Source organism: Chiloscyllium punctatum, chromosome 10 (genome assembly GCF_047496795.1).
Source record: "Chiloscyllium punctatum isolate Juve2018m chromosome 10, sChiPun1.3, whole genome shotgun sequence".
NCBI lineage: Eukaryota > Metazoa > Chordata > Chondrichthyes > Orectolobiformes > Hemiscylliidae > Chiloscyllium > Chiloscyllium punctatum.
In genome coordinates this window covers 78841410-78855337 of record NC_092748.1, presented here as the reverse complement: position 1 = coordinate 78855337, position 13928 = coordinate 78841410, and the positions used below count along the sequence as shown (strand labels likewise).

At 38.3% G+C, this 13928-nt stretch overlaps 1 protein-coding gene across 4 annotated transcripts in view; it reads left to right on the top strand.

Annotated features, from left to right (window-relative positions):
- The window catches only part of LOC140482332 (inactive dipeptidyl peptidase 10-like), a 1704473-nt gene that overhangs the window by 1507550 nt on the left and 182995 nt on the right, over window positions 1-13928 (top strand). For all 4 annotated transcript variants that reach the window (XM_072579621.1, XM_072579623.1, XM_072579624.1 and 1 more), the window contains exon 9: window positions 4004-4158. In XM_072579621.1, coding sequence (XP_072435722.1) covers window positions 4004-4158 — 155 coding nt within the window. The remainder of the gene's footprint in view (window positions 1-4003; window positions 4159-13928) is intronic.

Sequence of the window (13928 nt, the reverse complement as noted above, 5' to 3'; positions counted from 1 at the left end):
CCCTTGGTATTCCCCATCCCGACCTTGCTGATTCTATTTACTGATCTTCTGGAACAGGAACTTTTTGCACTAATGTATTTCTCTAATTAATAACTAACTGAGCTGCGCTCTCTCCTTTAATCAGTCTGTCTTTTCAAAATGTGCTTCCCAATCTTGGAATATTTGCTTCCCAATCTTGGTCATATTTTAACTCAGTCTCTGCAATAGCAAATTGATCAAAACCATTGATTTCTATTTGGGCTCTACCTTATCTTATTTCAAAGGTGACTAGTTGACAAAAAGGGGGTGAGAGATTGAATATAAGAGTAAATTTGCCAAGAGTATAAGAACGGATTGCACAAGCTCTTACAAACACATAAAAAGAGAACAGCTAATCATGATCCCTTAGAGGCAAAGAGACAAGGCATTGAGCATGGTGGCTCAGTGGTTAGCACTGCTGCCTCACAGCACCAGAGACCTGGGTTCAATTCCAACTTCAGGTTGGAATGTGTGGAGTTTGCACAATCTGCCCGGGTCTGCGTGGTTTTCTTCCAGGTGCTCTGGTTTCCTCCCACAAAGATGTCCAGGTTATGTGAGTTGGACATGCTAAATTTCCCATAGTGTTCAGGGATGTGTAGGTTAGGGTGCATAAGTCAGGGGTAAATATAGGATAATGGGGTGGGGGAATGGATCTGGGTGGGTTACGCTTCAGAGTGTCATTGTGGACTGGTTAGGCCAAAGGGCCTGTTTCCACACTGTAAGGATTCTATTCTATTATTCTAGAGAGTCAGGAAATGAAAGAGAAGGAAGTATGGGAAAGGTAAGGAACCTATGACAGGCAGTCAGCATCACTGAGAGCAGCAGGTCAGGTCAGGACCCTGTGACAAGGTATAAGAGAGACATTCAGTGCCACAAAAATAGCATGAGAAAGAGAGATTGAGCCAGGTGGAGTAGTAGCTAAACCCAACAGGAACTCTTCCACTACTCAAAAAAGGCTGTCAAAAATGACCGTCAGTGCAAAGCAGACAGCTGATTGGTTAATAGCGGGTAACTTATTTTTCTCCACTTTAAAATTGCATTAGAGAAGCTAGGAGTTCTAGCTTTTTCAAAAAACAAATAATTTTCCACATAGCTGAAACTGAGCAAAATAATTAAAGGTACAAAAGAGAAGCTTAGTCCTAGGTATTGCACAGGCTGCAGTATGAGGGAAGTGTTAGATGCTCCTGGCTATCAGGATGACCTCAGCTGCAGAAAGTGCCAAAAGTTTCACCAGCTTGAGCACTGGACTTTCGTACTCCAGTGTTGACAAGAGACATCCACAAGGCTCAGAGATACAAGAGTAGTATGTTTTAGACAAGGTCACTCCATGGCTTAAGGAAGCATAGTCAGAGAAGGAGGGGATGTTCACTAGTCAGGTTAGAAGAAAGTCAGGCTGGCAGTCAGGAAAGCCGTAAAGTACTTTTCAAAAATAGATGGTCAAGGTTGAAAAATTATGAGAGTGAGAATTCCTGTGGTGAGTGCAACAAGAGCACAGCTGCCAAGGAGGGAGAACGATAGTGACAAAAGATGCAGTAGTGAGAGGTAGAAACAGAGATTTTGCAGCTGCAGATGGAACTCCAGAATGGTGTGTTGCTTCCTTTAGACAGGGTCAAGGACGTCACTGGCTGCTGGGCAATCACAAGGGGGAGGGCAAACAGTCAGAGATCATGTGTAACACAGGCAGCAATGACATAGGTCGAAAAAGGGTTAAGGTTCTACAACAAGAATTTAAGGAGCTAGGGAGCAGATTGAAAAGCAGTGCCTCAAATGTTGCAATGTCTAGATTGTTCCTGGTGTCTGTTATGGACCAGACCAAATCTTCACAAAATATATTAAGAAGAAAGTCTAGACCCTAATTACACTTGCTTTAAAATAAGAAGTAAGACAAAATGTTCAAGATGCAATTCGACTGGTAAGACTAATCAACTTTAAGCAAGACATACTTTATTTTTACACTACAATTAAAATACATACAAAATATAAATTAAATTAAAGAACTGGCTTAACTGTAATGCTATCAACATGTTCAACAAAGTAATATATATTAACAACTACTAATTAACTGTTCCAATAGAGTGACATATCATAAACACACAAACACATACAAAAGCAAATTCAGTAAATTAGATTTTCTCACATGCAATTCTAGCAGCAGGAAGAGAACCCTAGCTTTTAGCTGTAACAGAGAGAGGTATAAAATCTTCTACATCCAGCTTCAGGTCCTCAAAAGTTGCAGAAAGCTAAAACTAAAAGTCCTGGTTCTGTGGGAGCTTGACCCTACCCATTCAAGCTGCTTCATTTTTCCAATTTTTTTTATAAATCAAAGGATTACAAGTTGTTTACTTTATGGGCTTTGAACAGACTGCGCAGTACCTCTGTCCCACCTTCCTTCATACAAAAAAAAGGAAAAAATAAATCTCTTAAAGCCATAGTGTTGTCACGTGTCACATAATAGAGAATGTAAGAATAGTTAGGTAGAGCAGATGAATACATGGCTGTATATTTGGAGCAGGACAGAGGGCTTTAGATTCCTGAATCATTAGATTCATTCCTGGAGAAGTGGGACCTGTACAAGTTTGACAGTGTACCTGAACTGGAACAGGAGCAACATCCTTGCAGGATGGTTTGCTAGTACAGTTGATGCAGGGAAAAATAATTTGGGAGGGAGTAGGATATAGAGAGGACTACAGTAGGAGCTGATGCAAAGGCAAAGACAGAGGAAAAGCCAAGTCAGTATAGAAGGCAGAATGTATATAGTCAAGTTAATGCACAAGAGAAAAATTACTACAGCATAGTTAAGGTAAGAGGCAGAAGGTTTAAAAGGGTTTTGAGGAAAGAGGTTTTTTCAGCCAGGCACTGTTGAGCATCTGGAACTCTTTGCCTGAAAAGTTGCTAGAGATCTGAACCCTCACAACATTTAAGAAATGTTTAAATGAATATTTGAAATGGTACAAGGCCTTGGAAAGACCACACCTGGGTATCCCGCCATATCAAGGGAAGATCTACTCTCATTAGATGCAATATAGTGATGGTTAACAAGATGGGTTCCTGGGATGAGAGGCTGGGCAAACTGGACACATATTGTCTAGAACTTAGAACAATGAGCAGTAATATCATTGAAACTTGAAATATTCTGAAGAGGTAATCAGTTTGTTTCCACTGGCTGGAGAGTGGAAAGTATAGTCCCAGGATAAGGGATTGACCATTTAGAACTGAGATGCAGCGAAATCTTTTCAATCCAGTTATTGTGAATCTTTGAAACTCTTTACCTCAGGAGTTCAAAGAGTCCATTGTTGAAAATATTTACACTGAGATATACAGCTTTTAGGTCTCTTGATAAATCAAGAGATACAGGGATGGGGAAGGAAAGTGGATTTAAAAGATGATGATAGTCCATAATTGTATTGAATGGCACAGCAGGCTTAAGCAAGCATGTCTTCCTATTTTTTACATGTTCTGACTTCAGTCACTCACTAAATGGCTTTCCCTTAATTCTCTCAGGATATTGAGTGATTGATAAATACTAAATTAATAATTAAGTAGAACTGGAAGCTCATCAGGGATAAATTGATTAGGTACACCAGTGCCTTACCCCTGCAGAATGCCTTACCGTTAATTCAGAAAAAAGAGCTTGTATAAAACAGGGAACTAATATTAGTTGTATTTTATAACAAAATTATTAACTTCGGTAAAAAACTATTTAATAATGCACAAGAGCCAAAACTGCATTGGATATCAAACTGACTGCTAATGTGTACCTTTCACTGAGAAATACAACTCAGTTATTATCTTACATTCTGTTTCAATATAGTCCACAAAAGCAATATATAAAACATATTTGAGTGTTAAGTATTTTGTATTGTATTTAAACCTTCCAACAATCATAGGCTTCTGTTAGTTGCAAATCGCTTTGGACCCTGTAACATTTGATGGGTTAATTGCTTTTATTGATTGCCTTACTTTGACAAAAATGCTTTGATTGCAGAAGAGCTGATGCATTCCCATGTTACCCACTGGTGGTCGCCAAATGGAGAACAACTGGCATTTCTGATGATAAATGACACTTTGGTACCAAATATGGCAATCCCACGGTTTACTGGTAATCTGTACCCAAAAGGAAAACAGTACCCTTATCCTAAGGTAAGAAACAGAAATTTGAATCCTAAAACAAAACCTATTGAGCAATAAATAAATGTGTAAAGTTGTTGCCATATCTAGCATGAACAATTTAGTTCAGTGGGATCTAATTACACTGAGGTATTGTCTTCAATAAGTAAATTTTATTAGTTGTTATTTTTGGAGAAATGTAAAAAAAAGCTTGTCTTCATATTTTGAATTATTCTATGAACAATTGTACTAAAGCAACGGAAATAGACTGAGTATGCATTGAAATGTACTTTGCCTTTTGAGTCTGTTTACACAAATATAAGTAATCAGCACCTAGCAGAGACACCAAATTTCTGTGGGTTTGACAAGCAGGTGAAATGAGGTAGGTCAGAGAGTCTTCAAATATTCTCTCAGCAAGCTACCTCTGAGATAATGTAAATATTCCCGTCAGGCCTTTGCAAAAAATATACTTTATAGGGCACAAATGGTAAATTACACACTGTTATAGGGAATCTGTCTCTTACATTGTTGAAGTCAGTTCTGTACTTCATGATATAGATGCATGTATGAATAGCAACAACCTGCTCATTTTGATACAGGAAGAAAACTGGACAGTGACAGAAGATCAATTTTCACTTCTCTGTTTATGTAGCATACCCAATGAGTCTGCTTAAAACCTGTCTTAATGCATCAAATCTTGTTTTGTAAGAAAAACCACCATAAATTATCCAGTCAGAAATTAAGCACTTTTTTTAACAGAAAAATGCCATTGCTGGAAATCTGCAAATGCCCAATAGGACAGGTAGCATCTGTGGAGAAAATAAAAACAAGTTAACATTTCAGTCATTCTTCAAAATAGCAAAGTTTCAAGTAAGTGCAGAGGCTGGAAAGAAAAAAACATAAGGGAAGGGAGATAATAGAGTGGCGGGCAAGAGATATTACGTGGCTAAAGGAATGATGATGCGAAGCAAAAGATAATAGTTTGGAGATAGGGCAAGGACCAAAAAATGGGCCTAATGGAACTGCAAGTTAGAAATGCAGAACATTGTTGTTCAAGAAAAGAAAATAGTTTCAAATTTTTGAACTCAGCATTGAATATAAGCTGCTGAAAAATTCTTGATTGAAAGATGGAGTGCTGTTGCTTGAGCTTAAAGTGAGCTTTATTATCAGAGAGTAGACTACTGAGGATAGGGGAGGTCAGAATTGGAACAGAGTAGAGAATTAACATAAGCAGCAGATCCAGAATACGTTTGCAGACTAGCAGAAGTTTTCCACCAAATAGACAAAATGTTTGGTCTCCCAGGAGTAGCAAATACAGCATATAAATTGAATGTGGTGCAAATAAATTCCTGTTTCTTGTGAATGGAGTGTTTGGGGCCTTGGATAATAAGAAGGAAATAAGTAAAAATGTAAATGGTTGTGTACCCTACATTTACATTGGAAGGTCCAATGAGAGGAGGAGTGGGCATTGGGGCAGGGTGATTCAGAGGAAACAATTTTTTTGGAATGCTGAAAGGAAAATGGAAGGGAGAATCTCTTTCAAAATTACTGAATACTGGAGATGAAGAAAATGGCAAAGGATAATCCATTGATTATGAAGTCTAATGATATAGAAGGTGAGGACAAGGAGAAGCCCATTATGGTTCTGAGAGGTAAGGGAAGGAATGGAGTAGAAGTGCACGTTTAGAATGGACATGGTTGCGAATCTTGTGAACACAGTGTTTCTGAAATCCTTAACTGAGGAAAAAGGAAATCACGGGTAAGCTGGCATTGTCAGACCTATTACGATACATATACCAGGACAATGAAATGAAACCATTAAGAGGTGGAGTGAGAGGAATTGTAGCCTAGGTGTCTTTAAAAGTTTAGAGTGATTATTTGCTGATAGCCTATCCCCATATGTAGAGATAGAGAAGGGGAGAAAGGAAGGGGGAGAGTCAGAGCTAACCTTCTGAAGGCATAATTGGGAGGAACATTAAAACAAAAGTTGATGAACTATTTAAGTTCAGCACAAGACCAAGAAATGGTACAAAGGCCATAAAAAGTATTCGAGGATAAGGGGTAAGGGTCTAGAACTGGAATAAAGAAGATTTCCCTGCTCCTCGGATGCTGCTGAACTGCTGTGCTCTTCCAACACCACTAATCCAGAATGAAGAGTGGTTTGAATAGTCCACAAGGAGGGAATCATAATTAGGATCCATATGATTTCCAAAAAGCAACCTTTTTTTCATGGACAGTTCTTCCAGTGTGTTTAACTTGTAATGCATATTAAATATAAAATCTGATGGCTTCAAAATTATTACAAAAGATGTGTATAACGATGGATTTTAGGCAAATATGTTTAGGAACCAAAGAGAGAGAAGCTTATACTAGACTGGATGTTGTGAAATGAGAAATAATTCATGAACAATCTTATTGTGTTGGATCCTTTGGAGAAGGGTTACCACAAACGATTAAACTGTTCATTAGGATAGAGTAAAGTTGTTGAATCCAAAACTTGGTCCTGAGTCTAAATAAAAGGAATTGTGAGACTGAGGCACAAGTTGGCAATAATGGATAGGGAACCTTACTAAAAAAAATGTTGACAGTGTATTGGCAATGTGTAATATTTAAAGAACATACACAACAAGTATTAATTCCTGTCTGGTGCAAAAATAAAACAGGCAAGTTGGCTCAATAATAGCTTACAAACTCAATCAGGGAAAGCATTAGATACAAAGAGCTGCCATATCAAATTACCATGAAAAGCAACAAGTCTGTGGACTGGGAACAATTTAGAATTCAGCAAAAGAGGATAAAAAGCTTGATCAAGAGGGGCAAATCTTGCAAAGAACATAGAAAACTGTTTGTAAAAGCTTATATATCAGTGAGGAGAAAAAGAACTGAAGACAAATGTAGGTCCCTTATTGCAAGAAATGGGGGAATTTATAATGGGGAACATAAAAAATGATTGAACAATTGAACACATATTTTGGTCCTGTCTTCACAACAGAGGACACCAATAAATTCCTAGAAATTTTATGAGATCAAGAATCTAGTCAGAAAAGAGAATAGAATGAAATCAAAATGGATGAAAATATTGTGATAGCAAAATTAATGGGGTTAAAGGCTCTGAAATCCCCAGGGCCTGATAACCTGCACTCTGCAGTACGAAAAGGAAGTGTCCCTTGAAATATCAGTGGCACTGTTGGTCATCTTCCAAAATTTTGCAGACTTTGGAACAGTTCCAACATTTTGGAGTGTGGCAAATGTAAACCCTCTATTTAAAAAATAAGTTGGAGAAGAAATAGAGAATTAAGACCAGTTAGCCTAACTTCAGTAGTGGAGAAAATGCTAGAGGCTAATACAAAAGACATTTTAACAGAACACTTGAAAAACATTAACAGGATTGGACAAAGCCAGCATGGGAAATTGAAATAATTGAGAATGTAACTAGTAGAATAAATAAGAGAGAACCAATCTTTTTGGATATTTTTGATATTTTTGGATTTTCAAAAGGCTTTTGATATAGTCCCATATGAGAGGCTAGTGGGCAAACTAAAACACATGGGATTAAGTTAACATATTGGCATTGATTGAAAATTGGTTGACAGACAGGAAACAGAGAATAGGAATAGGTCAGTCTTTTTCCAGATGGCAGGTAGTGACTCGTGGTGTACTGCAGGGATTAGTGCTTTGGTCACAGCTATTCACTAAATGACCTGAATGAGGGAACTGAATGCAATGCCTCTGAGTTTGTTGATGCTAGAAAACTAGGTGGGATTATGAGGTGTGAGAAGGTTGTGAGGAGACTTTAGGGTAATCTTGAAAAGTGTATGAGCAAACACATAACAGATGCAATATAACTTGGATAAATGTGAAGCTGTACATTACAGCATGAAAAACAGTATTATTTAAATGGTGATATATCGGGAAATGTGCATGTACAAATGGTGCCCTTGTATACCAGTCAATAAAATTCACCAGGCAGGTGCAGCAAGCGATTATGCAGGTGAATGATATATTGTCCGTCCTTGCAAGAGAATTTAAGTTCAGAATTATGAGTATCTTAGTACAGGTAGGTACATAACGAAGAATGTACATATCATAGAGGGAGTGCAACAGAGGTTCCCTTGGGTTTGGCAGGACTATCATATAAAGAGAGATTGGTTTGACTGGACCTATATTCACTCAGGTATAGAAGGATAAGCGGGAATATGTTTGAAATGCATAAAATTTAATTGAGGCTAAACAGAGTTGATGCAAGGAGGAGGTTTCCCAGGGTCACAGTCTCTGGAGGTGGAGAGGGCCATTTAGGACTCAGATGAGGAAAGATTTATTTAATTGGAGGATCATTAACTGTGGAATTTGCTATCACAGAGGGCTGTGGAAACCAGGTCACTGGTTATATTCAAGAAACCTTTTGGTTTTTTTTAGATATTAAAGGTATGAGGGAGTATGAAGCGAATGCAGGAATATGACATTGAGATAAACAATCAGCTGTGATCATATTGAAAGGAAAAAAAAACAGGCTCAAAGGGTCAAGTGGCCTATTTTTTCTCCTAGTTTCTATGTAAAGAGCCCAGCTATTAGAATATACTGTGTTTTGGATTTTCCTGCATCATCTTGTTTCCTGTTGCCATTGAGAAAGCTCCTGCAGCAGTCATATAATAAGCAGTCTGCATTCGGAAAGGTTGTTGGCCTGCATCACATTCTCTCAAAGATGGTTTTATATTATTAAAGTGCAGTTAATGTATGATGCGCTTATTTCCCTGAAAGTCTGTGTACATGAAACTACAAATAATGAAACCATTCAGTTCAACTGCTTATTCTTCCCTGTAATTCAATGGTTTCCCTATAATACCACTTAACCATCTGTTTATAGCTGAAAAACCACCAAACACACAGAGTGACATTTTATCTGACATTAGTCTTAATATTGCCTTTTGTATAATAATCTAAATCACCTTGATCTGTGTCATGGTTTCACTTAAAATAATGCTGAAGATAAATATTTTTTATTCTCCATAACATTTTACATACAACTATAAGGTCCTACTCTTTCTTGTTCTTGTAAAAGCAGACAGTCCCAGTTTATCAAATTTTCCCTTATAACTCAATTATTTAAAAGCGGGAAACCTTTATTTTATTCATTCATGGGATGAGGGCATTGCCAACTAGGCTAGCATTTATTGTCCATCCCAGAAAGCAGTTGAGAGTCAACCACATTGCAGTGGATCTGGAGTCACATGTAGTCCAGATCAGGTAAGGATGGCAGTTTCCTTCTCTAAAGGGCATGAGTGCATTAGACGGGTTTTCTCCAACAATCGTCAATGCATTCACGGTCATCATAAGACATTTAATTCCAGATCTTTAATGAATTCAAATTTCACCACCTGCCATGACAAGATTCAAACCCGAGACCGCAGAGCATCCCCTGGGCTTCTGGATTAACAGTCCACGATGCCTTTGCCTCCCTTATTCTCAAGACTTTCAGCACTTGGATGTTTTCAATGTATTTAAATAACCAGGACCGAACAAAAAGGAGAAATTCCACCTTGCTGTAATCAGGTGCAGCAACATTGGTTTAGCAATTAGGTGGCCCATGTTTTGTTGCTATTGGCAAGGTACATTACAATATTCAAATAAGTCTCCAACATCCTTTTATATTATTAAAGTACAGCCTTTAAAGATAGCTGAAGGCTGCAAAAAAGCCTGCAGTTATTGTTTCTTTCACTAACAGTAATCATAGGATCCCTGCAGTGTGGAAAGAGGCAGTTTGGCCCATCAAGTCTGTTCTGACCCTCTGAAGAGCATCCCTCCCAGATCCATAGACCCGCATTATCCCCAGAAGGAAAGCAAAAGCAGTACTCCATTTTAAGAATATGACAAGTGACTAACCCTCCCCCAATCACCACCTCAACTCTCCCACCCATGAATGTGGGAATACCTCAAACAAAAAACTGGATCATATACTTGAAATATCTTAACAGGCAACAACTACCAAATTAGAACTTTGGTTGCATGGATTATGTTCGGATTAGTGAATTGAGGCACCAATAATTAAGATATTGCCTGCCCAGAGTGCTTGATTGGACAGCTTCATTGTATATTCCACCACACCGGATTATACAATCCCTACAGTGCAGAAAGAGGCCATCCAGTCCATCAAGTCTTAATCTCTGTAGAGCATTCCACCCAGACCCCTACCCTACCCCTGTAACCCCACATTTCGCATGGCTAATTCACTTAGTCTGCACACTTCTGGACACTACAGACAATTTAGCGTGAACATCCACCTAACCTGCACATCTTTGGTCTGTGGGAGGAAACCGGAGCACACGACAGAAACCCATGCAGACATGGGGAGAATCTCCACAGAGGCAGTCACCCAAGGCTGGATATACACGCATTAATAATAGTAACTACAGAACTACAAACATGTTGGTCCATAAATATGTTTTAGATTGATTCTTTCACTAACACGAGAACAAATATCAAAGTTTATTTATTAAGGAAACAGGTCTTCACATTATCTTGCCAAGCATAAGACACTTGAATTAAAAGCATAAAAGGGAGAATGATAAGGGACACAGGTTTCTTCAGCCATTACTGGAATTAGATGACCCCTAAACAAATTAAAATAAAAATGAGGGAAAAATTCAAGAACATCACCCGTCTTTCTAGAAAAATAACATGGTACCCATGACATGAGAAGTAGACAATGACGTTCAGTATCTAATATTGTTAATCACCAAACAATTACATTTGAAACTCTTTTCAATTGTGTAAGCCAATAAAATGTGTATGTGTACAGTGTATTTAATGTGAAAATGTACTGAGAGACACTTCATAGATAGAACATTAAAGTCACACAGTAAGCCAGTAAAGAAAAGATTAACTGAGGTAAATAAGAAGTAGAACATCATATGTCATTTGACATGGTTTTAAAGACAGAGAGGTTGAGTGTTTTGGGATGAAGTTCTAAGGGTAGAAACCAGGTGCTGATAACATTGCTACCTATCAGAAGATAAAGGGGTGTGGAGGAGAAGAGAAACAAAGATGACTTTACTGGCTACTTCATCATGTGTGATCAATGGGCAAATGTAGCTGTTCAGTGGAGATCCAAGTGCTGTCCATATTATACAGCGCATTGACCACTTGGTTGATGCAGCTAGGCAGCAAATAGCTAATTTTGCAGGTAAAGTGGAAGCCAACTGGAAGGAAGGAGGGAGACTTAACATTTAAGGGAGATTGAACCTCAACTGCTACTGGCAGTGCTAATTCTGATTCAGATTGTGTGCATGTGCTCTCACAGCAAATATCCTATCTCTGCAACCATCTCCATGCGTACCTAGTGGCTGCCTTCATCATTACAAGGTAAGTGTGCCAAAGCTTGGAGATGCAATTGTTACATGATGGTGGATATGGGCAGGTCAGCGCATGTGCCAGGTGATTCCCCCAGCATAAAATTGGTTCAACTTATGGCAACCCAAGCATAAAAACCCATGGTCAGGCACCTTTAAAGCAAGCCTATAATTATTGAAACATTACCTCAAATCAAAATTATCAGCTCCCTTCACTACATGAGAGAGCCTAGCTATTCCTTAATGTTTTCCAACTTTCCAACCAAAACTCAAAGTTCAGTGCATTCAGTGTCTCACAATGCACCAGGGGAATGATTGAAAGAAAATTGAACAAATGAAGCACACACTCAGCAATCTGTTCAAGAAAGAAATGTAAGTTTCAGTTTGTGTCAGCAGTGCAAATGGGACTGTCTCCTGCACTTAAAAATACTCACCGTCTCTTCAATGAAGTTGAGCCTCAATTTTCCACATTGTCAGTTTTTTTTTTCTCCTCATTCTTGGGTGCTCAGTGTTGTGTTACTTTCACAGCTGGTGTGCAATATAACTTTAAGGGGCATGCATCTGATGTCATCACTATATCATGGCGTGCGATAAAATGTCATGGAGCTCTTTTCTCTTGCAGTGTAAGATGCTGAGGGAATGGTATGGCAGATTGCTTAGTTTGGTCTGGATGCGCAAGTGGCATGTGGCATGATTGTCATGTATCTTTGTAGGTACCAGTGTTTTTCAAAAGTTATTTGTATTCTTGACACCACTCATCCTTCCTTTATGGGAGTCAACGTTAAGTACAGCAGTAAGTGGCAAATGATCAGTACACAACACCACAATACTCCATCGTGGTATATCAACTCATATTAACAATGGAGCAGTAAGAACTCGTAAATGCTTATAAAATGTCTTCATTGATGTTCAGTCAGCCCTGGATCTTATAGTATTGAGACAACCAATCACATTAAGTTTACGTGACTACAGCTCTCCAGCTTAAGTAGCCAACAGTTAGAGATCAATTTCCTCCTATCGACCAACCAGGTCATACCCACCACCTCTATTCACCTATCAGTACCTCACCACTCTGCCCTTCTCCCCACTCTTTATCTGCAGCTCCCTGTACCCCCACCTTCATTATTGAAGGGTTATATCTGAAACATTGACTTCTCCACCTCCTGATGCTCTGTTCTTCCAGCCTCCTGCTTGTCTACTTTAAATAGCCAGCAGGCAGACTTTTCCTATACTTTAAATTCAAGACTTCAAATTCATTTAATTAAAGTCCACTTGCTTTTTCTTAAGTCAATGCTTATGAACTTCAGAATATTGATTGTGCCAATCTTCATGACTCTACAATTTATCATGTTATAAGCCCTCTGTCGCCATTACTAAAATAAGAAGAAATTAAGCTTTACTCTGCTTCCTAATGTAAAACTAAAATCCACACCTATAAAGCTTCTTACAGGCTTAAAACAACATTGAAAGTTAAATGATACTATAAATTTACTTACAGAACTGTCCTGTTCGAAAAGCAAATCTTTAAGCACGAGAACACAGTTTGACAAGCTAGAACAGATTACCAATGTGCAGTGGTCAGATGCTTCCACTGTTTTGATTTCTGCCATTTGGCTCCAAAGCTGACGTAACATTTTCACTCCTTATGTGGTGTGAACTCCCGCTAATGGTTAAAATCTGCTACTTAAAATCTTCACCTTTTAATGATACAGACCGACATTCAGAATTGCTTTCTTAATGAAATTCACAACTAGGAATAAAAAGTAAAACGGAACCAAATGAATGAACAGTAAAGTGACAGAACAGCAAACCAAGTAAAAGGAAGAAAAAAGAATAAGCGATGCACCCTTTTTCAATAAAATGAAAATCTCAGACCTTCAACAAGAAATGAAAGGTAAGTGTTTGATTACAGATAGGACTGTGACTGACATCTTCACTGAACCACAACTATTTAGGTAACATAGGTAGCTTTACTATACAGATAAAGCTATAAATGATCCCAAGAAGAGATCTCTTAAAATATGACTTGCTAACAGCAAGGAGAGGCTTCACTGAATATATACATCTGGTCTACCTAAGGAGAATAAAAAAAGATCCAGAGAAGAAATGAAGAGTACTTGAGGATCAGCTGTAGGTGCAATTCAACTTCTGGGTTCACAGACTCCAAATCAAGTCATACAGACAGAAACCCAAACAATTTAATAACAACTGTGTGGCCAGATGTTGCTGCAAAGGGCATGAATGTGATTTTTCTGAAGAAGATCTGATGGAGAAGCTAAGTCAAGTTAGTAATTGACCCTGCCCCAATCAATACTTTCCAGAAAGATTTTCTGTGTAAGAAAAAGGGTCATAACATTGATGTCTTACTGGAGGATGAGCATCAGCATGAAGCAGGTCAGCATCAGTTACATGCTTTGGGTCAAGCCACACTATTGTTATGGAACTGATCATGAATCA